This window comes from Callorhinus ursinus, unplaced genomic scaffold, assembly GCF_003265705.2.
Source record: "Callorhinus ursinus isolate GAN/ISIS: 27379988/994484 unplaced genomic scaffold, GSC_fseal_2.0 scaffold27, whole genome shotgun sequence".
NCBI lineage: Eukaryota > Metazoa > Chordata > Mammalia > Carnivora > Otariidae > Callorhinus > Callorhinus ursinus.
Window position 1 is genome coordinate 21,679,921 of NW_027397089.1, and position 26,106 is coordinate 21,706,026.

The 26,106-nt window shown below is 36.2% G+C and overlaps 4 protein-coding genes across 4 annotated transcripts; all 4 read left to right on the top strand.

Moving 5' to 3' along the window:
- The first annotated feature begins 3,569 nt into the window (after window positions 1-3,569).
- Window positions 3,570-4,540, top strand: TAS2R10 (taste 2 receptor member 10). The gene is given in 2 exon segments (XM_025879695.1): window positions 3,570-3,918; window positions 3,921-4,540. Coding segments are annotated over 2 exon segments (969 nt in total).
- An 11,974-nt stretch (window positions 4,541-16,514) lies between these two features.
- TAS2R9 (taste 2 receptor member 9) lies at window positions 16,515-17,975 on the top strand. Its single transcript, XM_025879680.2, is given in 4 exon segments — window positions 16,515-16,571; window positions 17,001-17,158; window positions 17,160-17,308; window positions 17,311-17,975. Coding segments are annotated over 4 exon segments (1,029 nt in total).
- A 1,888-nt stretch (window positions 17,976-19,863) lies between these two features.
- Window positions 19,864-20,790, top strand: TAS2R8 (taste 2 receptor member 8). Its single transcript, XM_025879681.2, has one exon. The coding sequence runs from the start codon at window positions 19,864-19,866 to the stop codon at window positions 20,788-20,790; it is 927 nt and encodes a 308-aa protein (XP_025735466.2).
- Window positions 20,791-24,456: 3,666 nt separating this feature from the next.
- On the top strand, window positions 24,457-25,395 carry TAS2R7 (taste 2 receptor member 7). Its single transcript, XM_025879658.2, has one exon. It carries the CDS (start codon window positions 24,457-24,459, stop codon window positions 25,393-25,395), a length of 939 nt encoding a protein of 312 aa, XP_025735443.2.
- The last annotated feature ends 711 nt before the right edge of the window (window positions 25,396-26,106 follow it).

Genomic DNA, 26,106 nt, shown 5'->3' on the forward strand with positions numbered 1-26,106 from the left:
AGAGGTTTCCTATAGCATCAAGTAATTCATTCGGTTCTGACACTCTTTACCCAGAGATAGCATCAGGTCCCATGGACTAAGGGCTCAGTACCACCAGACAGCCAGTCAGGTACCAATCCCAGCCTCAGGTTGTTATTTGTGCTTTGACCCGACCGGTTATAAATCCGGGGTTTCCACAAGCCCCTTCTACGGGCCTATTAATTTGCTAGAATGGCTCACCAGAATTCAGGAAACTGGTTTACGCAGCAGATTACCAGTTTATTACAAAGGATATCAAAGGATACAAATAAAAACTCAGATGGGGAGATATGCAAAATGAAGTCCTGAACAAGGAACTTCCGTCCTGGTGGAATTTGGGACCCGGCAGTGACTCAGGGAAGCATTCTGGTTCACCAGCATGGAAGCTCTCCAAACCCCATCCTTCTGGTGTTTTATGGAGGCTTCACTACATAGGCATGATTGATTAAATGATTGGTCATTGGTGATTGACTCCACCTCTATCTCCAATCCCCCCACCCCAGAAATCAGGGGATGGGACTGAAAGTTTCAACCCTCTAATTCTGGTTGATGCCCCAGCAACTAGCCCCTATCCTCATGGGCTTTCCAAAAGTCACCTCCTTAACATTAACTCAGTTGTGGTTGAAAGGGGCTTGTTATGGATAACAGGACATTCATTTCACCTTTATGGCTCTGGAAGCAATTTCGGGAACTGAGACAAGAGACTAGATATTATAATGTGAGATGCTTCCACTGATTTTCCACTTAGGAAATTCTGAGGGTTTTGGGAACTGTGAATCAGGAACCATGGATGGAGGACAAAAATACATATTTATTTTAAATTACAATATTAAGGTATTTTTATGTTTTTGGAAGTGCATCTTCAGTGTAAATTCAAATAATGAAGCCCAACTCCAGAAATAATTACTTTTAGTTGTTTTGTGTATCTAGTGTTTCTTTATACAGACTCAAGCAAATATATTTTTACTTTCCAACATTTTTGTAAGAAACTGAATGAAGTAATTATCTTATATGCTCCTCTTCTCCCATACACTTAATAGAAAAAAGACAGGCATAGTAATATGCTATGTTTCATATTTTATCAAAGAATTTGAGTACCTAACCAAAGCAGGTATTTCTGGATTCTGGCCATAGAATTCTAGTTATTATTAATATTAATAAAATTTCAGAGCACTTATATTAATAATGTAATTGAAAATAACATTTGAGTGGAATTTTTATTTACCATCCAAGAAGTGTTTCATCATCAAGGTCACTTGAATCTATTAATGTTCTTAATTACCAGTTGAAAAAAAAACATTGTTTAACTTATTACTTAATAAATGTTATCTTACCAAATAATGTAAGAAGCACTCCCAATTGTTAATCATTATTCTCTATCTGAAAAAGACAGGATTCCGTGTTTGGTAAGCACCTGAAGGTGTGGGGACAGTGGCCTGCTTGGGGAGGTCCCAGGAGCTCTGTACCCTTTCCACAAACCTGGTCCTATGCATCTCTTCCATCTAGCTGTTTCTGAGTCATATCCTTTTGAATAAATTGGTAATATAGTAAGTAAAATGTTTCTCCGAGTTCTGGGAGCTGCTCTAGTAAACTAATCAAATCCAAGGAGGAACTTGTGGGAATCTCTCGGATTTGTAGTTAGTTCAGAGGCACAGGTAACAGCCTGTGTGTCTGAAGTGGGGGTGGAGGGAGGTAGTCATATAGGGCTGAGCCCTGACCCTGGTGGAATCTGACAACATCTCCTAGTAAATAGTGTGAGAATTGAGTTGAATTGTAGAACTCTTGATGTCTGGAGAGTTTTTTGTTGGAGGTATGGGAAACAAACCTCCTCCACACATTGAAATAAAATCACCCTTGTACTAAGAGCATCCCCGTATAGCATCTGATAATGTCAGAGCAGTTATAAATGTTTGTTGATAGAATAGTTGTTCTCATATCAAATGCGTCAAATGAAGATGAACTGCCTTGGAAGTTTTCCTGGTAGCTCAAATTTAATTTAAAAAAATCTGTGTATATCTATGTGTGTATAACGAGTTTGAGTCAATGTGTCCTAACTGTAGGTACTCTGATTCATTTAAAAATCAAATAATAACTTTTGCAATGCTAACTAAAAGCAAATTCTCTACTCTTCAGATTTCATTTTGATTTTTATAAAAAATCTTTATGACATTGGTAGTGATGTCCCCTTTCATTTCTGATATTAGTAATTTGTGTCCTCTCTCTCTTTTTTTTTTGTTAACCTAAGAAGCTTATCAATTTTACTGACCTCTCAAGGAAGTGGCATTTTGTTTTATTTTGTCTGTTGATTTCCTGTTTTCAATTTCATTGCTTTCTGCTCAAATTATTATTTCCTTTCCTCTGCTTATTGGATTGAATTTACTCTTCATTTTCTAGTTTCCAAAGGTGTAGGCTTAGATGATTGATTTTAGATCTTTCTTCTTTTCTAGTATATGAATTCAATGCTACACATTTCCCTCTAGGCACTGCTTTCCCTGCATCCCCCAAATTTTGATAAGTTGTGTTTTCATTTTTTTTAGTTCAAAGTATTTTAAATTTCTCTTGGGATTATTTCTTTGACCCACATGTTTTTTAGAGATGTGTTGTTTAAGCTCCCTTATTTGGAGATTTTCCAGTTTCTTTCTGTTATTGATTATTAATTCCATTCCAGTCTGAAAGCAGATATTGTATGATTTCTACTCTTTAAATTTGTTAAGGTGAACTTTGTGGCCCAGGAGGTGGTCTATCTTCATGAATGTTCCAGGTGAGCTTGAGAAAAATGTATAATCTGCTGTTGTTGGATGAAGTAGTCTATATATGTCAATTATATCCTGTTGATTGATGGTGTTGTTGAGTTCCAGCTATGTCCTTACTGATTTTATGCCTGCCAGATCAGTCCATTTCCAGCACAAAGTGGCAATTGTTCAGTGTTTCTATATAATTGAGTCATAATCTCTTGTTCTCTTTATATTGAAACTTGAAATGTGCTTTGCCTGAATTATCAGGAAAATGAAAATGTGTTTATATCTTTAATTATTCAGAGTAAGTGTGTACAATGGCTAAATTCATTTGTCACCTCTATAAACTATTTTTCTTTTATATATTTAAGCTGGCATAAATACAACATAAATGATGATGTTATAGTTGATATTTTTAAAAGAGTAAGTCCAATTTTTGTTTCTGTTATGTTTTGTTTCCTGTGAGTATACATTTGGCACTCCTACTCCACAAGTCAGATTAACAAATGCAAAATAGTCTCAGGAGGACAAGTGAAATCCATGAAACAGAAACTTTCATTTGCATCTTAACAAATTGTATATAGGCATTCAGTCTGGACACACGTTCTCCAGACTAGCTAAGTTATAGATGAAACTGAGGTCGTCTCCGTGAAGACATTTCAGATTCCATCACAAGGCGTTATTGGGGCACTTTTAAGTCTTTATGTAATGAAAGAGAAGAAAGTAATTCTTCCATCAAACAGCCAACATTTGTCTCATTCTGCAGAAGGTAATCTAAAATAAATGTAACAGAAGCAATATTAGGAATTGGCAGATATGCCAAGCATACTGGAAGGCCTCCTCATTTTTATAGCAGTTAGTGAATCAATACTGGGAGTTTTAGGGAATGGATTTATTGGCCTTGTCAACTGTATTGACTGTGTGAAGAACAAAAAGTTTTCTATGATTGCCTTTATTCTCACTGGTTTAGCTACTTCCAGAATTTGTCTGATATTGATAATAATTACAGATGGTTTTATAAAGATATTCTCTCCAGATATGTATTACTCTGGTAACCTAATTGATTATATTAGTTACTTATGGGTAATTATCAACCAATCAAGTATTTGGTTTGCCACCAGTCTCAGCATCTTCTATTTTCTGAAGATAGCAAATTTTTCCCACCATATTTTCTCTGGTTGAAGGGTAGAATCAATAGGGTTCTTCACCTTCTGATGGGAACCTTGTTTATTTCAAGGTTATTTACTTTTCCACAAATTGTGGAGATGATTAATGATAGTAGAATGAAGAGTGGAAATACAACCTGGAACCTCAACATGCAGAAAAGTAAATTCTTTACTAAGCAGATTTTGCTCAATCTAGGAGTCATTCTTCTCTTTACACTATGCCTGACTACATGTTTCTTGTTAATCATTTCCCTTTGGAGACACAACAGGCGCATGCAGTTGAATGTCACTGGACCCCGAGACCCCAGTACAGAAGCGCATGTGAAAGCAATGAAAGTTTTGATATATTTTATCATCCTCTTTATCTTGTATTTTATAGGCATTGCCATAGAAATATCATGTTTCACTCTGCCAGAAAACAAATTGCTGTTTATTTTTGGTATAATGACCACAGCCATCTATCCCTGGGGCCACTCATTTATCCTAATTCTAGGAAACAGCAAGCTAAAGCAAGCCTCTTTGAGGGCCCTGTGGCAATTCAAGTGCTCTGAGGCGGGGAGACTGCTCACAGCTGCATAGACCTGCGTGGGGAGAAATGGAAGTTCTAGGAGAATAATCTAGTGAAGAAGTCCTTGAAGATCTGTTTTAGTTGCACCACACACACATACATTGGTTGTAACTGTGTTATTGAACATCACTAAAATCTTCCATAATTATCTTGGACTATTTTCACTGTAAATGTTATGATGGTGAGAATAAGCACCCCAAACAAGAGTTTGCCCTGTGTTTTACCCGACTTCCCTGAACCACTGACAGCCTTTCACCAAGAAGACACGTAGAAACAGAAAGCAAGACAAAGGGAATTGTAATCAGTCTTGATATTTAGAACATGGATGTAAGAGTCAGAGACGGAGGCGGGTCTTTTGAGTGTGCAATTTTAATTCTTTAAAAAAGATCACTTTTACTTTCAGTGTTTAAATCTTAATTTGTTTGTAATTGACATGTGTTTGATGTAGTAGCCATAGTGATAGCAGTAGATGTTCTGTAGGAAATAGCTAGGAAGCAGAGTCTACATGGGGGCCAGGGGATCAGAACACTGATGAAGGAGTCTTTATATTCTTCAAACCCACTGATTGGAAAAGAAGCAGAATCATGAACCAACTAGAGTTTTGCAAAGCTTCTGCTAGAAGTACAGATCCAAAGGACTCGACATGGTCCCGGAGTTATGCCAAGGGACACAAGACTGAACCCAGGATAGAATCAGTATGAAGTAGGTGTTCTACTCTAGGCTCTTACACTTACTTATGTTAATACACACAAACTCACACTCACAGACATATTTCAAATGCTGATTTTTGAAAGGAATATTTATGTCCAACCCAGAATGTGAACCGAGTAACCTCTTCTGGCATCTTGCAAAAGTACATTGACCTTATACTATGGCCTGAGGCCTAGAAGATTTCTAAATATAAAGGCTTAATTCATTCAAATATGAACACTAACTCTGCTAGGTGCTGAGGATATAGTACTAAACAAGAGGCCAGCGTAATGAATAAGATATTTTACTAAAAAAGCAAATAAATAGCAAATGATAACTTAAACAATTATATTTATGGAGTTGGGAAAGAAAAACTAAAGGGTGCTAAACAAATGATCTGACTTGGTCCTGGGAAAAGAGAAGGTGCTGCTGAGGTTGAAATGTTTTTGTTTTTGTTTTTGAGATCTGAATAATGCCTAAGAGTAAGGTGGGCAGAGCAGGAGAGATTTAGGGTAGGGAATGCACCTGTGCATAGGTGTTGAAGCAAGAAGGAGTAGAGGGCATTGCAGGAACTGAAGGTCCAATATGACTAGTGTATAGAGAGTGCAGTATTTGAAATTATTTTTTAAGAAAAATTTCAATATGGAAGAACTTGATAAATTCCTTGTAGAATTGATAAGTTGCCCAGTAGAAAGAGTAAACTAATATTTTGATAGTGAAGAAAAGAACCCATCCTAATTTCAATCTCAAAGTCATTTAGGATTATTATGTTTACGGTTGTTACTTTGATCACAAAACATCTTTTAATTTGCATATATTTGATTACTAATGAGTTAAGCATTTGTACAGAATTACTAACCAATGGAATATAATTTTTTGGGAATTATTCATTTGTTTTCTTTCTATTTTTCATGCCTTATGATGTTTCTTACCAATTTTGATACTTTATATATTAACATTATGCCATATATGTGTTATGATCTTTTTTTCTTAATTTTCTGTTTAGTAAATAACTTAGTTTGTGGTGTTTGGGGAAATAAGTTTGTAATTTATATGAACTTAAATCCATTTGTTTCCCTTTAAGATTTATCTTTTACTGCTATTTTGCTATTTTTACAAAAATTTGGTTTGGTTTTATTGATACATATGCCTTTGATCATAAATCCATTTTTTGTCTGATTATGAAATAAAACAGTTTCACTGCACCTAAAATTAAAAACACAGAAAGGCATGAAGGAGAAATTGAGATTGTGCATATTTGTGATGCTCAACTAATTAGTGTTAACATGTTTCTACATAGATTTAAAGTTAAATTTCAAAGTAGGTATAGATTCATAGGTATGTGGCTTAAAAATCTGTTTTAATTATATTTATATGTAAACTAGATGGATAGGTCCTTTATCCATAAGTAATGAGACTATAGATGATTTTTGTTTTCTTCTTTTAGTCTTCTGTAAATTTCTAAATTTTCTATAATTTATTCAATAATTAATGTAATCAGGAAAATAAAATTAAATAAAAAACAAGGTACATGAATAAAATCTGTTTGGTTAACTTTCCTTATGAAATGATGAAAAGAGCATTCCCCATCCCAAGTAAAACAGAAGTTTAGCTTATCTATTTCTAGTCTTTCCTATGCTGCATGTTTTTATGGTCTGCAGTTTCCAGTTTTAAAATTTATGTTTTCATTTAAAATGTCTTTTTATTATGGTAAAATACATAAAACAAAAAATATACCATTTTAACCATTTTAAGTGTACAATTCTGTGGCATTAATTACATTCACAATGCTGTGCAGTCTTAAAAAGACTTTTCTCCTAGTGAATTGTTTTAGCATCTTTGGTGAAAATCAATTCACCATATGTGTATGGGTTTATTTCAGGACCTTGAATTCTATTCTATTGGTCCATGTGTCTTGACTACTGTAGCTTTGTAGTAAGCCTTAAAATCAGTAAGTGTGAGTCTTCCAACTTTGTTCTTCTTTTTTTAAAGATTGTTTAGATATTCAGTGTCCCTTGTAATTCCAAATGAACTTGAGGATCAGTTTTTCTGTTTCTGAAAAAAAAAGCCTCTGGGAATTTCTGATAGGTATTTCATTGAATCTATAGATCACTTTGGGTCATATTGACATCTTAACAATATTAAGTCTTCTTATCCACAAACATGGGCTATCTTTCTATTTATTTGTGTCTTATTTAATTTTTTTCAGCAATGTTTCAATATGAAACAGCAATAGATGATATTCTGATCCAACTGTTTTGAGTAAAAGTGAAACAAATGAGCCTTTTTTGATCTTTTTTCCATTCTGTTCTGTTTATGTTCTGTTCTTAGAACATACATTCAACTTCTCTATAGAAGAGTTTCTCAATGAATACAAATCTATAGTATTTAATTTTAGTTTCTCCCAAATTCTTGGTGTAAAATCTTTGGTTAAATCTACTCTCTTTTCAGCCATAGTATATAAGTTTACAATTTTTTAAAAGATTTTTTATTAATTTATTTGAGAGAGAGAGCATGAGAGAGAGAAAGCACGAGAAATGATGGATCAGAGGGAGAAGCAGACTCTCTGCTGAGCGGGGATCCCGATGCGGGACTTGATCCTGGGATTCCAGGATCATGACCCAAGCTGAAGGCAGACGCTTAACCGACTGAGCCACCCAACACCCTAAATTTACAATGTTTTTATAATAGCTTATATGTCCTTAAGTATTTCTGAAAGACTTTCACTCCTTCACCTGTATTTGATAATTTTTTTTGAGAATTTTGGTATCCATATTCATCAGGGATATTGGTCTGTAATTCTCTTTTTTGATGGGGTCTCTGCCTGGTTTTGGGATCAAGGTAATGCTGGCCTCATAGAATGAGTTTGGAAGTTTTCCTTCTGTTTCTATTTTTTGAAACAGCTTCAGGAGAATAGGTATTATTTCTTCTTTGAATGTTTGGTGGAATTCCCCTGGGAATCCATCAGACCCTGGACTCTTGTTTTGTGGGAAGTTTTTGATCACTGCTTCAATTTTGTTACTGGTTATTGGTCTATTCAGATTGCCAATTTCTTCCTGTTTCAGTCTTGGTAGTTTATAGGTTTCTGGGAAGGCATCCATTTCTTCCAGGTTGCTTAATTTATTGGCATATAGTTGTTGATAATAATTTCTATTATTTAATATATAATTGTTTCTATTTCCTTGGTGTTAGTTGTGATTTCTTCCCTTTCATTCATAATTTTATTAATTTAGGTCCTTTCTCTTCTTTTGGATAAGTCTAGCCAGTGGTTTATTGATCTTATTAGTTCTTTCAAAGAACCAGCTTCTAGTTTCATTGATCTACTCTACTGTATTTCTGGTTTCTAATTCATTGATCTCTGCTTTAATCTTAATTACTTCTCTTCTGCTTGGTTTAGGCTTTATTTGTTGTTCTATCTCCAGTTCTTTAAGGTGTAGAGTTAGCTTGTGCATTTGGGATTTTTCTGTTTTTTTGAGGGAGGCTTGGATGGCTATGTATTTCCCCCTTAGGACCACTTTTGCAGTATCCCATAGGTTTTGGACTGATGTGTTTTCATTCTCATTTTTATTAATTTGGATCCTTTCTCTTTTCTTTTGGATAAGTCTGGCCATGAATTGTTTAAGTTCTTCTTTGATTTCCTGGTTGACCCAAACATTCTTAAGCAGGATGGTCTTTAGCTTCCAAGTGTTTGAATTTCTTCCAAATTTTTTCTTGTGATTGAGTTCCATTTTCAAAACACTGTGGTCTGAGAATATGCAGGGAATAATCTCAGTCTTTTGGTGTTGGTTGAGACCTGATTTGTGACCCAGTATGTGGTCTATTCTGGAGAAAGTACCATGTGCATTCGAGAAGAATGAGTATTCTGTTGTTTTAGGATGGAATGTTCTGTATATATCTATGAAGTCCATTTGGCCCAGTGTGTCATTCAAAGCTCTTGTTTCTTTGTTGATTTTCTGCTTAGATGATCTGTCTATTGCTGAGAATGGAGTGTTGAGGTCTTCTACTATTAACGTATTATTATCAATCTGTTTCTTTCTTTTGGTGAACAGTTGGCTTATGTAGTTGGCTGCTCCCATGTTTGGGGGCATAGATATTTTCAATTGTTAGATCCTCCTGTTGGATAGACCCTTTAAGAATGATATAGTGTCGGGGCGCCTGGGTGGCTCAGTTGGTTAAGCGACTGCCTTCGGCTCAGGTCATGATCCTGGAGTCCCGGGATCGAGTCCCGCATCGGGCTCCCTGCTTGGCGGGGAGTCTGCTTCTCCCTCTGACCCTCTTCCCTCTCGTGCTCTCTATCTCTCATTCTCTCTCTCTCAAATAAATAAATAAAATCTTTAAAAAAAAAAAAAAAAAAAGAATGATATAGTGTCCTTCTGTATCTCTTACTATAGTCTTTGCCTTAAAATCTAATTTGTCTGATATGAGAATTGCTACCCCAGCTTTCTTTTGAGGTCCATTTGCATGAAAAATGGTTCTCCATCTCCTCACTTTCAGTATGGATGTATCTTTAGGCAGGAAACAACAAATGTTGGAGAGGATGTGGAGAAAGGGAAACACTCTTACACTGTTGGCTGGAATGCAAGTTGGTACAGCCACTCTGGAAAACAGTATGGAGGTTCCTCAAAAAGTTAAAAATAGAGCTACCCTATGACCCAGCAATTGCACTACTGGATATTTATCCCAAAGATACAGATGTAGTGAAAAGAAGGGCCATATGCACCCCAAAGTTCATAGTAGCAATGTCCATAATAGCCAAACTGTGGAAGGAGCTGAGATGCTCTTCAACAGATGAATGGATAAAGAAGATGTGGTCCATATGTACAATGGAATATTACTCAGCCATCAGAAAGGATGAATAGACACCATTTGCATCGACATGGATGGAACTGGAGGGGATTATGCAAAGTGAAATAAATCAAGCAGAGAAACACAATTATTATATGGTTTCACTTATATGTGGAACATAAGGAATAGCATGGAGGACATTAGGAGAAGGAAGGGAAAAATGAAGGGGGGGAATCAGAGGGAGAGACGAACCATGAGAGACTATGGACTATGGAAACAAACTGAGGGTTTCAGAGGGGAGGAGAGTGGGGGGATGGATTAGCCCAATGATGGTATTAAGGAGGGCATGTATTGCATGGAGCACTGGGTGTTATACTCAAACAATGAATCATGGAACACTTCATCAAAAACTAATGATGCACTGTATGGTGACTAACATAACATAATAAAAAAAATAAACAATGAAAAAAATAAAAATCTCTTTTTAGGGGCACCTGGGTGGCTCAGTCAGTTAAGCATCTGCCTTCAGCTCAGGTCATGATCCCAGGGTCCTGGGATCGAGCCCTGCATCTGGGCTCCCTGCTCGGCAGGAAGCCTGCTTCTCCCTCTCCCACTCCCCCTGCTTGTGTTCCCTCTCTCGCTGTGTCTCTCTCTGTCAAATAAATAAATAAAATCTTAAAAAACAAAACAAAACAAGACCTACTCATTACAATTTCAGTGTAAATGGGTGGAGAACACCTGAGGTGAATAGAGTGAGCAACAGATCTCACAGTGATGTCAGAATTCCAGCTGATCTGGAATTCTGAAAATTTAGCAACAAATTCTGGAAAAATAAAATAAAATCAGAGAAGCAGAGGATTTAGAAGGACCCTAGAAATGGCAGAACCCAGATGTCATCCATAAGGTCCACACCCTAAGAAAAAGACGAGTTACACTGGGTCTGAACTGCATTTAGCTACAGAAGAGGGTCTATGAAGTAGCAATGCAAAATACATGGGGCAAGAGGTTATAGTCAGGAAGGCAGTGCCTCTCAGGGAGAGAAAGGAAGACACCACAGAAAGCTGAAGCAGTATCTTCTTGAGACACAAGCCAAGACCAAGCAAGACAGAAACAAGATAAAACTGGAAAATAACCAGGAAGTCTGTACACAGAATAATGATATATAATAATGAAAATGTCCAAACTGTAGTAACTCAAGAAGATCCCAGAGCTGAGAAATAAATAAAACCACCCAACTTCAACTTTAGCTTCTCAACTGTCAAAAAAATCATCTTGCTAGTAGTTGGTGAAGGAATATCCATAAGATTTAAAGAACCACCACCACAAAAACACAACAGCAAAAATAAAATATCTGCATTCATATATGGCTACACTCACACACAAACACACAGAGGGAAAACCAACCTTTTCAGCATTTTCAGTATGTGAATATACCCTAGAAAAGTAACAGCCATGAAATAGAGGAAGATTGATACAACATGCTAAGATGACTAAAAGAGAATTAAACAAGTGAAAAACACCATGAAACATAAATGAAACACTCAAACAAGACATGTTCATACAACAGAAAGACAGGATACAAAAGCTGATAGAAATCAAGAAAAAAATTTAAAGAGATAAAAATCACCTTAGAAATGAAGAGAAATTTTAATGTGTATAAGAGCACATAGATCAGTCAAAGGTACTGATAAAGGAGATAAAAGAAATGAGAAAGAAGAAAGTAACACAGAAATCATAAAAGACAATAATATTAAAAAGAAAAAGACAAATATAACAAGCAGACCATGATAAACAGACACATGAAAAAATGTTCAACATCACTCAATATCAGGGAAATACAAATCAAAACCTCAATGAGATACTACCTCACACCAGTCAGAATGGCTAAAATTAACAAGTCAGGAAACAACAGATGTTGGTGAGGATGCGGAGAAAGGGGAACCCTCCTACACTGTGGGTGGGAATGCAAGCTGGTGCAGCCACTCTGGAAAATAGTATGGAGGTTCCTCAAAAAGTTGAAAATAGAGCTACCCTATGACCCAGCAATTGCACTGCTGTGTATTTACCAGTAAGATACAAATGTAGTGATCCAAAGGGGTATGTGCACCCCGATGTTTATAGCAGCAATGTCCACAATAGCCAAACTATGGAAAGAGCCCAGATGTACATCAACAGATGAATGGATAAAGAAGAAGAATAGTCCATACACAATGGAATATTATGCAGCCACCAAAAAAATGAAATCTTACCATTTGCAACGACATGGATGGAACTAGAGGGTATTATGCTAAGCGAAATAAATCAGAGAAAGACAAATACCATATGATTTCACCTCATATGTGGAATTTAAGAAACAAAACAGATGAACATAGGGAAGGGAGGGAAAAATAAAATAAGATGAAAATAGAGAGGGAGGCAAACCATAAGAGACTCTTAACTATAGGAAATAAATTGAGGGTTGCTGGAGAGGAGGGGGATAGGGTAACTGGGTGATGGGCATTATGGAGGGCACTTGATGTAATAAGCACTGGGTGCTGTATGCAACTGATGAATCACTGGATTCTACCTCTTAAACTAATAATAGAGTATATGTTATTAAATTGATCTTAAGTAAAAATCTTTTTAAAAAGCAGGCCATGATAAACAAATACTTGGATCTCTGAAGAGAAAAAAACAAAGTAAGGAAATGAATTAATACTTAAAAAGAGAATTCAAGAAAGCTTTTTGAAAATAAATTACTTGAGGGACGCAGGGTGGCTCAGTCAGTTAAACATCTGCCTTCAGCTCAGGTCATGATCCCAGGGTCCTAGGATTGAGTCTCACATCAGGCTCCTTGCTTAGTGGGGAGCCTGCTTCTTCTGCTTGCCATTCCCCCTGTTTGGGCTTTCTCGCTGACAAATAAATAAATCTTAAAAAAAATTACTTGAAAAAAATAAGATAAAGTAAATTACTTGAAGTCATATGTTGGAATGACAACATACATGGGAAAACTGATCCAGAAAGTTCAGCTCAGAGACATATGCTACTAAATAACGTCAGACTTTAAATGTGAAGATAAATTTCTCTGAGTTAACAGGCAAATAGGAGAAGTCACTTGAAAAGAAAAGAAAAAAACCTGATATCAGACTTCTCAACAACATTCATCAACAACATGAAAAAGAGAGCAAAATTAACACTAAGCTTAAGGAAAAAAGTGTGAGCCAATAATTTTTTATCTAGGCACACTGTCTTTCAAGTACCAAGGTTGTTGGGGGAAGGGAGAATGTTTTTAACATAAGAACTCGGGAAATACTGTATCTACCAGCCATTCATGAAAAATAAGTTAGAGACTGACATCTAATTAAGAGATATTTTGGGGAACTTTGGGAAAAGGAATGGTGGTGACATTTAAAATATTTAACTATAGATAGAAGCCTAAATAAAAGGAGGAGTGGTGAATGTTTGCAACATTACATTGCAATAATATATAGACATAAGACAGGAGATTCCACCACCTGGATGTCTTGTGAGGAAGTAGGGAGAATGAGCTGAAAGTTACAAACACTTCCCCTAGCTTCACTTCAGTGGATGATGGAGTGTGAGAGAGAAAACTGTTGCCTCTTGAAAGGCTGCAGGGAAAGCAATGTCCATAGAGAAGAGTCAGGATTTAGTTGTGAGTTTGTAATATAAGGGGTCAATGGATAGAATTGAGGGCTCTATGAACTTGTATGGCCACCTAATTATATCTCTGTTCCGATTAACCTTTACCTTAACCCTAGCATTCCTTCTAGGTATGAAGGTAGGTAACAATCACAGAAACATCAGCAGTACCTGTAATTTTCCATCTCTAGAAATCATAAATCACTATTATTACAGATACCTCAAATTATCTTTACCTTTCTCACTGCTCTTTCTGCCAGATATTAGTATTGTGTGACAAGAGAAGCACAGGGATTACCAAATCACTTAAAAACAGGCTTTAATTGGGGCTCCTGGGTGGTTCAGTTGGAAGAGCATGTGACTTTTGATCTCTGAGTCGTGGGTTCAAGCCCCACACTGGGTGTAGACATTACTTAAATAAATAAGCCTTAAATATATATACTTCAATCTATCTGGATTCCTTTAAAATTCCACATATTTTCATTTTATTCACTTAAAAAAATCCTTCTAGAGGGTACTATGGTAAGCGAAATAAGTCAATCAGAGAAAGAGAGTATCATATGATCTCACTGATACAAGGAATTTGAGAAACAAGACAGAGGACCATAGGGGAAGGGAGGAAAAAATGAAACAAGATGAAACCAGAGAGAAAAACAAACCATGAGAGATGCTTAATCTCAGGAAACAAACAGAGTTGCTGGAGTGGAAGGGGGTGGGAAGGATGGGGTGGCTGGGTGATGGACACTGGGGAGGGTATGTGCTATGGTGAGCGCTGTGAATTGTCTAAGACTGTTGAATCACAGACCTGTACCTCTGAAACAAACAATACATTATATGTTAAAAAAAGAAAGAAGATGTAGGAAAGGAAAAATGAAGGGGGGAAATCGGAGGGGGAGATGAACCATGAGAGACTATGGACTCTGAGAAACAAACTGAGGGTTCTAGAGGGGAGGGGGGTGGGGGGATGGGTTAGCCTGGTGATGGGTATTAAGGAGGGCACGTATTGCATGGAGGACTGGGTGTTATATGCAAACAATGAATCATGGAACACTACATTAAAAACTAATGATGTAATATATGGTGACATAAAATAAAAAAAAAAATTCTTCTGAGGACATCATAGTCTTCACCAGTCTGCCAAATTAGTCCATGGTACAAAAAAGTTTAAGACCCCCTGAGTTCAAACAAGGAAGGTACAGCAACTGTCAGAAAAATAGATGAGAACATGAGGTTTTTGCTGATGATTTACTATGAAATGCAGTGGACATGTTGAAGGATTTGGAGTGAGGAGGGAGATGAAGTAAGCAAGTAATTCAGATTATGAGTTGTCTGAAAATAAGACCAGTATGACAGTATTCTGTTTTTTTTTTTAAGATTTTATTTATTCATTTGAGAGACAGAGAGAGAACACAACCAGAGGGACAGGCAGAGGGAGAGGGAGAAGAAGACTCCCCACTGAGCAGGGAGGCCGACATGGGGCTCAATCCCAGGACCTGGAGATCATGACCTGAGCTGAAGGCAGATGCTTAACCATCTGAGCCACCCAGGCGCCCCAGCATTCTGTTCTTGATACATGTGGAAAGTATAGTCATTTGCCTGACTTGACCATAAATAATCAGTAGCATAACTAAAGACAAAACGTCACCAGAAAATATAAGATTCTAAAGAATGGTATAACAGTATTTCAACAAGGAAAAGACAATAAATTTAAACATCTGCTTACATAGGTTTGTGTTTGATCACTTCTGATAACAGAAGATGAGAGAAATGACCCAAGCTAACACATTGAACGCAGAATCTATGAAGGGGCAGCTATATCAATACATTGACCCAGCTCCAGTGTTATAATCTATCCTCTTGGTCTAAAATCCTTAGAGTCCATTCTCACATGTATTCTTGGAGTGTCTGCCAAGATAAATGAGTGAAATCTTGCAATTCTTTTGGAGTACTGATGTTTTCCCTTTTGGTCAGACTTGGTAACTGCCTTCCCTCTCCCCCCCCCCCCATTGCCTGGAACATGCTGCGTATGACTTTGGTTATGGGCCTAGAGACAAAAATTGTGATTCTGCTTATATTTAAAAAAATACAAGAAAAAGCTAAAGACAAATGACAAAGTGGGGAAGTATTGTCGATACAAATATGCTAATTTCTCTAATATATAAACACCATAGAAATTCATAAAAAGGTAGTAGAAAAATGAGCAAAAATATAAACAGTCCACAAAAAAATTCAAATGGCTTTTAAATATATGAAGCGATAGTTGACTCCTAACCCACCTAATGGGTGGGATTCTTCCTCTTCAGTCCCTATACTCATTGTCTGTTGTCACCAGTATTCTTAAAACACATATGCCAATGATGTTGGGCATTTGCTTGAGATCATCACCCCAAGTCCTTTCCCTCTGACAGAGAAGCTTCTCCAGTTACAGCAAAGCCTAGAAACCTCCAGCTTACATGGTAAGTTGGTGAACTATTAAAGTCATTGCGGGAGAACATTAATATAGTGTGGTTTATTGTTTTCTGGATTTAGATGCTATGTGTTTTAAATCATGAAACAACCAAAAAAGTATACAAATAGTAAACATATGATCCAATATGTTTTGTCTTTGAAATTTGTATCCATTATTATAAAAGCATTATAAAGAAGATTGCACTCTGATTTTAACATACAGATTCTGAGGTCAAATTCTGAGTAATAACAGGCACAACTGCAATATCTTCAGTGTTCAGTCTTCCCCGTTACAGGACGGAAGAGCTGAAAAGTCAAGTAATCATCTTTATGAGAAAATTGAAAATCACTGCTGCCCTACCGGAGTTATCCTAATTAATGAAGTGAATACATTGCTTTAAGACTGAAATTAGTCATGTTAACTGTCAACACTCTAAATCCACAATTATTTTTAAGCTCCAAAACATGCATTTGCACCAAATGGACCATAATCTGGGAGTACTTTGCAAGTCATCAGAGATGGTAATGCACCACATCTGCAAATTACACTGGACCCATATTTTCCAAGTAATTAATTTTTTTCTTGAAGTTCCTCGTCAAAAGCTTAAATTCAATGACTCCAAAATATACAGAGCTTAAAATGAGAAAGATTGTGCAAATCCAAGAAATCAGATCCATTCCTATTTTCATCTTGGAGGCTTTCAATCATCACTGCACATGAAAGACATTACTGGCCAATCAGTGAAGTCTTTAGGTAGTTCTCAGCCGGAGCAGACTGGCTATCTCAGTGACCTGGATCAAAGCTGACAAAGAAGACAGAAAAAGACAACTGCGGCATGACCTAAATGACAGACCTGTACACCATTCTTCACTGGTCAGCTGAAAGCCAATTCATTGTCAGTGATATCCCAAATCAGAACTCTGCTGACAGGCTAAGTAAGTACAACGGAGGTAATATATACCATCCTGGTCGCTGGTGAATTGACTATAGGAATTTGGGAAAATGGATTTATTGTACTGGTTAACTGCACTGGCTGGCTCAAAAGGAGAGATACCTCCATGACTGACATTATCTTGGTGAGCTTAGCCATCTCCAGAATCTGTTTGTTGTGTGATATCTTTAGATGGCTTTATTATATGTATCTCCCGGGATAGATATGCCGGTAGCAAGCTGATGAGCATTGTGGATGTTTTCTGGACACTTAGCAATCATTCAAGTGTCTGGTTTACTTCTTGCCTCAGCATCTTCTGTTTACTGAAATAGCCAATATATCCCACCCGTTTTTCCTCTGGTTGAAACTAAAGATTAACAAAGTCGTCCTGGGGATTTTTCTGATGTCCTTCCTTACCTGTATAATTATTAGTGTTTCATTGAATGAGGACTTCTGGGATCCCTTCAAAGGCAATCATAAGGAAAACATAACTTGGGAATTCAAAGTGAGTAAAATCCCAAGTGCTTTCAAACTGGTTATCCTGAACCTGGGGGCTATCATTCCCTTTGTTCTTTGCCTAACCTCATTTCTCTTGTTACTTTTCTCCCTATTTAAACACACCAAGCAGATGAAACTTTATGCCACAGGGTCCAGAGACCCCAGCACAGAGGCCCACATGAGGGCCATAAAGGCAGTGATCATCTTTCTGCTTCTCTTCATTATGTACTATGCAGCCTTTCTTGTAGTAACCTCTAGCTTACTGATTCCTCAGGGAAAATTAGTGGTGATGTTCGGTAGTATGATAGCTGTCATTTTCCCATCAAGCCATTTGTTCATCCTGATAATGGGGAACAGCAAACTGAGGGAGGCTTTTCTTAAAGCGCTAAGGATTGTGAAGTGTTTCCACAAAAGAAGGAAACCTTTCGTTCCACAGAGACTCCTGAATACAAGGAGAAAGAAATCAACAAAAGACCTTTGCTCTTCTCCCAATTGATTACATTCATTTTTTTATACATGCTATTAGAAATCATTAATATCTATCATTATCCTAAATTTTCCTTTGTGTTCCTTAACGTTTCTGTTCTGTTTAACTTTAAATGAAATGTTATTGAACCACATATATTTCTTTGTCTTTGCAGGAGAAAATGAATCCAAATCCCATGCTAACATTTCATATCATTGCCTAAATGCAAAGAAATTCTACTTATTTCTGTCATATCTGGAAAGGCCTTGAACTCAAAAAGTAGAAGAATCTTAAGCAAACAGACTTTGGGGAAGAGATTTTAAAACATATTTGTCCTTCCTATAAATTCAGTCATGTAAAAAACTATCTACTTTGATTTGGAAGTCAGTACTTACATTTTCTGCCCTGTCCTCTCCATTTCTAGAATGGCTCGTCCTCATAAGGATGGAGAAAAAACACTGATGAGATCCTCCCTAGGGTGAAATATAATGTAAGAAAAGAGGGGTGATCTCAAGAAAAGGTTTGACTAGGAAAGGGGATAAGGGGTGTACGGTTAGAAATATGCGTATCAAAACCACCCTAGCTGGTGATGCCAGTTTTAGGAGTCAGTTCTCAAAGATTCTTTGGAAGGTTTTCTTACCCTTCTAGATTCAAGAATCTTTGACATGTATTTTTTTGTTTGTTTGTTTGTTTTTTAGCATCATTCTCTTTTCTATTCTGTTTCTGATAACATTTTACAGATAACTAGTTTCCCTTAAATTATTAACTTCATGCATTCCTATTACATACTATGCACACATAAGAAATAGGAAAAAACTAGATATGTTTCTTAAATAAAATTAGAAGAACTCGAATTTATGTGATTTGTATTACCTAGATTTGTGGGCTAGGTCTCTCAAGAAAGAATAAATCAATTTAACAGTAGACTTAGTCCTATTCCCTGGAAATATAATTCAGTAAATATTTTCTTAAATATTTCTTAAATTGCCCCATCTAGAGAAATGACTACCATGTCGAATGCGAGATTATAAATCTTATAAAAGGCATTGATTGTAAATAGTATAAAGTATGTTTCCTTAATTTTATATGAAAAGACTCATTATCCAAGAGACAACATTTCAGGAAGTGAATTGTCATGGACAGCATTTCCCATATTAAATAAAACCAAACATAGCAAATCTTTATCTAGCATCTTTCACTTCTAGTAAAAAAAAAACTCCATAGAGAAAGAAATTTTAGTAAATATTGCCATGTGCCTGCCTAATAATTCTATGTCATTTATAATTAGATTTGTGTCATACCTTTCTCTAATTAACCATTTATATGAAAACAAAATTATTATCTTCTGACTGAAAGTTAATTTTCTACAACTTATTGTACTGATCATTTCCAAAATTAAAATTCATTTCCACTCGGAAACTTTTGATTAATTTATAATTTATGGTGAAGAAAATGGACTTTCATTTGCACATTGTGATTTTTATGGAATACATGTTTTTGTTTGCTTTCTGTGGCTCTGTATTTGAAATTCAATTTGACAGGTCAAAAGACACAGAACTTAACAGCAAGAAGCCTGTTGCAAATTCATGAAATATAATCTCTTTTAATTTGTATGAGAGCAGTTTCAACCAAACATTTCCCTTATCACTCACTAAAGGGTGATGATTATAATTTGCCCTGGCTCAAAGCTAGTCAAACTGTTTGGAGCAAGCAGTTGGTTTAGTCCTCGTGAACGGAGAAGCAATTCTATTTCAAAAGAGAGCTCGGTACTTCTGGAATTATATTAAAGTCAAAATAGTGGATGAGATGAAAATATTATTCCATGATTTGAAGAACTTATTTACCATGCTCCAACTGAGAGTCTGTAAATTAGCTCATCTGCAGTGGTATTAGAGATCAGGGTGTTCTCCCTACGAACATGCTCAGTACGGAAGACAACATCTTTGTGATCATTATAACTAGAGAATTCATAATAGGAATGTTGGGGAATGTATACATTGGACTAGTAAACTGGATTGACTGGATTAAGAAGAAAAAGATCTCCTCAATTGACTATATCCTCACCAGTCTACCCATCTCCAGAATTTGTTTGCTCTGTGTACTGATACTAAATGGCATCATAATGGTATGCTACCCAGATTTTTATGAAAATGATAAACTACAGGCAGTCATTAATATCTTCTGGACACTCACCAACTCCTTAAGTACATGGTTTGCCACCTGCCTCAATGTCTTCTATTTGCTCAAGATAGCCAATTTCTCCCATCTGCTTTTTCTCTGGCTAAAGAGAATCGACAGAGTGATTCACTGGATTCTGCTGGGTTGTTTGGCCATTTCCTCTTTGATCAGCCTTATACTAGCAACAACACCAAATTATGATTATGAGTTTCATAAAATTATAAATCATAAAAGAAACTGCACTGAAATGTTCCATGGGAGTAAAAGTCAGTACTTCAACCCTTTGACTCTCTTTAACCTGTTGGCAATTGTCCCATGTACTGTACCATTGGTCTCATTTTTCCTTTTAATTATGTCCCTATGGAGACATATCAAGCAAGTGAAACTCAGTGTTGCAGGCTGTGGAGACCCCAGCACAGAGCCCCATGTGGGAGCCATGAAAACTATGACTTCATTTCTCTTCCTCCTTTTTGTATACTATGGGGCTTCTCTTTTGGCGACTTTCAACTATCTTATGAAAGAAAGCAAGTTAGCTGTGATGTTAGGAGAAATTATAGCAATTCTCTATCCTTCTGGTCATTCACTTATTTTAATTATTAGAAATTACAAGCTGAGGCAGACATATATCAAGATGCTGAGTTACGAGACAACAGTCTGCATGATGTAAAATCTTAGCTTTATAAATGGACTTTGCTAATAAAAAAAAATACATTCTCATTTTTTCCAGTTATCCTGTTTATTTCGGGTAACATCTTTAAGTGTTCTTAAGACCTATTAGCACGTGAATGTATATATCCCTTTTGTCTGTGTACACTCCAGATTCTCATCTTCACGCACCCTTTCCTCCAAGAGTTTGAGAGCTCACACTTCCCTTTTTGCCTTCTTACTGCAGATGTTAGGCATGTACTGCCTAGTTAAGTTCCTTTAAGGTTTTAGTTAGGTCCATGATAAAGAGCACTGAACTGCACTGTTTTTTCATTTCTTTCCTATCATACATTTTTTCATAGCCGACCCTATATTTTGCTCCCTTCATGGGTCTGTTGGGTCACTCTCATTTGGCTTATTAACTAGGAACTCAGATCTCCCTTGTCCCATCTCTGGTTCAGTGTCCCAGTTATGTATCTGTCTCCTCCCAGATGAGTGATGCTTTAGGTGCTCTCGATAATATTTCCTGGTTGACTTTATTCTGGCACCTCCTATTCATTTTCCTTGAAATTAAATTTCCTTACAAACAACTTGCTGTTCAGGCAGCAATAGGATGGACATAGATCCCATTCAAGTATCTCTCTCTACGGACATTCCTAAGTGCTTTTCACAATCTGGATAAAAGGATGGGGCAATTAATTTCAGTCAGACTGCTCTACTCAGGCTCCTTTCTTAATAAGACCTGCAGGGGTTCTTTTTACTCAGGACTTTAGAAAAGCAATTGATTGGGAAGAAATTAACATACATTATGGAATAATTACATGCTATCACTAAAAAAGCAATGTATGCCATAACACATATAGAGTAAAATACAAAAAATAATAAAAAATAAGAGTCACTACTAAATTGTTGTTCTACTGTGAACATCAAATCCTTCTTCACTAGAGTAGTGTTGAAACACTTGATCTGGAATGTCTAAATTCGTCTGTTCTGATATGGCTGTGCATATCAGGTCCTACCATGGGCTATGTCAAATTCTGGTCTATTTCAGTCTACTCATTTTGTTTTGTTATAACTAAAATATTAATTACCTGAAGATTATCCACTTTTCTGCATATGATGATGTAAAATTCACTCTGGGAAGTCCCAATAGTTACAGTCTTACATAAACTTCATCAACTATATTTCTAATATCCTAGCATTTAAGTTGCCATTTGTTGTATAAGACAGGAGAATTGATATTCTTTTGATGGAATATATTAGTATATTCTACAAAATACCTGTTAATCCTATGCTGGAATGAACTTTACATTCTTCTGCAAGTTTAGATGAAATAAATGTTTTGTAAGATTAGTACTTCTGGGAAAGTTTCCCTCCATTAGTGTGAAGTCCTTCCTTCCATGTTTAGTTTTCTGTATCTTCAGTGTTTGAAGTACCTCCACTGACCACCAAAGTTCAAAATGGTTCAAAGTAGTAAGGGTTCAAAGTAGTAAACCGGTGACAAAATGCTCTCTTGCAATTTTTATTTCTGTTTTCTTTTCTATATTTTTTTATTGTAGTAGGGCATTCAATATGAGATCTATGCTTTTGACAAATTTTTAAGTGTACAATATAGTGTTGTTAACGATAGGCACAATATCGTAGAGCATATCTCTCTAGAATTTATTCCTCTTGAGTAACTGAAACTTGATACTCATTGAATAGCAACTCTGCATTCTTATCTCCCCTCAGGGTCTGGCAACTACTATTTTACTCTTTGCTTTTATTACCTGACTATTCTAGATACCTATATAAGTGGAATTGGGCAATATTTGTCCTTTGTAACTAGTTCATTTAACTTAGCATAATGTCCTCCAAGTCCACCCAGGTTTTTGTATATTGCAAAATTTTCTTCTCTTTAAGACTGAATGATGTTCCATTGTCTGTATGTAACACATTCTCTTTATTCATTCATATGTCAATGGGCAATTAGAGTGTTTCTACATTTAGCTGTTGTGCATAACACTGCAATAAACATGAGTGCTAATATCACTTTGAGATCCTGATTTCAATTCTTTTAGAGAAATACCCAGGTTTGGGGATCCTGGATCATGTGGTAGCTGTATTTTTAATCTTTTGAGGAACTTTCATCCTGTTTCCATAGTAGCTGCACTATAACTTACACGCTATACAACACAAGTATGCAGAAAAATCTATACTTACCTGCAAAAAACCCCAAAAAACAAAGATGTATAAAAATTTATTTGGGTAGAGGTATTATAATAGTTACTGAGGCCCTTTATTTACCAGGGCACTGTGGAGAAGAAAATGATGTGCTTGGGTCAGGGATCATTTCTAGGATCAGAAGAAAGCAGTCATCTGTGAACATGGCTGCAAAATGAGATAGTGTGTCCAAAAATCAGGGCTGCATTTTAGGAGGCTTGTCCTTTACGGAAGGATGGGAAGATATGTGTTCCCAAAGAAAGTATCAGCAAGCAGAATTATTCCATGGAAATACTATGTAGCAAAGTGTTTCTCAGTAACTCTAAATTAGAGAAGCTACTTCAAAATAAGAGTAGCCTGTAAGAGTGAGGTAAACTTAATCATCAGTCTCTTGCCTGATAGTCTAGAAAGGCTAAGGATCTAGATTCTCAGATGCAGTTTGGCATGGTGGAAGGTGGAGACTAGATCAAAACACAGGATTTTAATCTCTTCTCTCGTGTGTACAACTGCACTCGAGAACATTTTAAATGTAAAGGGAAAATATAAAGGTAATCAATACTCCATTAGGGCTCCTTCATCTTATCATATATAGCATCACAAACTAAATGGCCATTAAGTTGACTTGACTAAGAAAACAATGCATTATTTTAAGAGACCTTGTGCATGTAACTCTTCATCTGAACAACAAGATAAATGAGCTAAAATATTTTTTTAGACCCATATAAGCTATATTTAGTGTTAACTTTTTAAATCCTTGAAAATGTATAGTTCTCAACATTAACCCAAACTTTGGATTTTTAGCAATAATCAATATTATCATTTAGCAAAATGAAGATTGCTCTACAAATTTCAATTTTGGCCTGTTTTCTAATTGCTAGAAAATCCCTGGAATTTAAATTTGCGAGATAAAATACAGGACACTCAATTAAATTTGAATTTTAGTACTTCATGGGAGTGCTAATCTCATGCAATTTGGGACATACACTAAAAAAATAAAAAATCATTCATTGTTTATTTGAAATTCAAGTTTAACTGGGTGTCCTGTATTTTTATTTGTTAAATCTAGCAGCCTTATTGAGGTTACTAGTATATGTTGCAGATTAATGAATCCAAAACTTGCAAAACAAAGCCTTGCAAAACATAGACAGTGCAGGACCGTGAAAGGGAACAGGTCTAATTTGCATACTAAAATGCAGCTCAGCCTAAATTAACCACATGTGGAAAAATAAAGCCTGCTGATACGGGTTTTACATACAGGTGATACATGCAGTGGCCAGGCCAGGGATTGCCAACCACATTTGCTTCTCAAGACTAATTAGGATTTAATGGTGATAGTTATAGTCTTCGTTTCTCACTCCAGCCTCTACCCTAAGACAGACTACAATAAGAGAGGCAAAGAAAATTATAGCAAAATCTAAGAAGTAGATGTACCTATCAAACTGTATCAGTTCAACTAGAAACGAATTGGATATTTCTGTATTTTAACATGCCGGATAAAGTGGAGACCACCTTAATGCTCATGGCAGCTGGAGAGTTTTCAATGGGGATTTTAGGAAATGCATTCATTGGATTGGTGAACTGCATGGGTTGGATCAAGAATAGGAAGATCGCCTCCATTGATTTAATCCTCACAAGTCTGGCCATATCCAGAATTTGTCTATTATGTATAATACTATTAGATTGTTTTATATTGGTGCTGTATCCAGACGTGTATGCTACTGGTAAACAAATGAGAATCATTGACTTTTTCTGGACACTAACCAACCATTTAAGTGTCTGGTTTGCCACCTGTCTCAGCATTTTCTATTTCCTCAAGATTGCGAATTTCTTCCATCCGCTTTTCCTCTGGATGAAGAAGAGAATTGACAGTGTGATTCCTAGGATCCTGCTGGGGTGCTTGGTCCTCTCTGTGTTTATTAGCTTTTTTGTCACTGAGAATTTGAATGATGATTTCAGGTATTGTGTTAAGACAAAGAAGAAAACAAACTTAACTGTGAGATGCAGAGTAAATAAAGCTCAATATGCTTCTATCAAGATTTGCCTCAACCTGTTAACGCTATTCCCCTTTTCTGTGTCTCTGATCTCATTTCTCCTCTTGATCCTCTCCCTCTGGAGACATACCAGGCAGATGAAACTCAGTGCCACAGGGTGCAGAGACTTCAGCATAGAAGCCCACGTGGGAGCCATGAAAGCTGTCATCTCCTTTCTCCTCCTTTTCATTGCCTACTGTTTGGCCTTTCTCGTAGCCACCTCTAGCTACTTTATGCCAGAGACTGAATTAGCTGTGATCATTGGTGAGTTGATAGCTTTAATCTATCCCTCAAGCCATTCATTTATCTTAATTCAGGGGAGCAATAAATTAAGACAGGCATCCCTAAGGGTGCTATGGAAAGTAAAGTATATCCTAAACAGGAGAAATTTCTAACACCATAAACAGATCTGAAGGCTAACTATCATTTACTAGGACAAAGCAAGACATGATGTTTCTTAGTTGTCTTCAGTTCTTGCATTAATGTTGGTTTCATATGGTTAATTACTCTTAAATGTTTTTAGTATATCTATAATGTAATCTAGGAAATCTCATGTAGAGCTGATTTTGCCTCTTTCTCTCTGTCTCTCTCTTCTCTCTCTCTCCTTCCCTTCAGAGTGTTTTTTTTTTTTAACATGTTTTGGAACATATAAAAGTTAATATCTTAATATTAACTGTCAGAAGAGAGAGTATTTCATAGTTCTAAATCATTTCTCTAGATGCAAAATTGTACGACTAGTTCAGAACAACTGTAATAGTATCTAGCTATTATTTGCATCCCTATGAAAAGCAGCTCACTCATCTCCACAATCCTAGATTTTTTTCTCAGATCATCCAACTAGATTCCGTCTTTGGAAAAAGCTCAATATGGTGACAGTTCTTAATCAAATGTTATGCAATTCTGTGAATGTGGCAGAAATTAATGCTGATTATAATCACAGTTAAGATATATAGTGTGATTAAAGTAAATATTGTCACAACGGGTTCAAAAATTATTTTAGGACTATAGATCAATGAAAGAAAGATACTCTGTAAGTGTGAGAGAAGGAGAGTTTATATAGAATGTTTCTATAAAACGAATAAAAAGAATAGAACGAAATAGAAGAA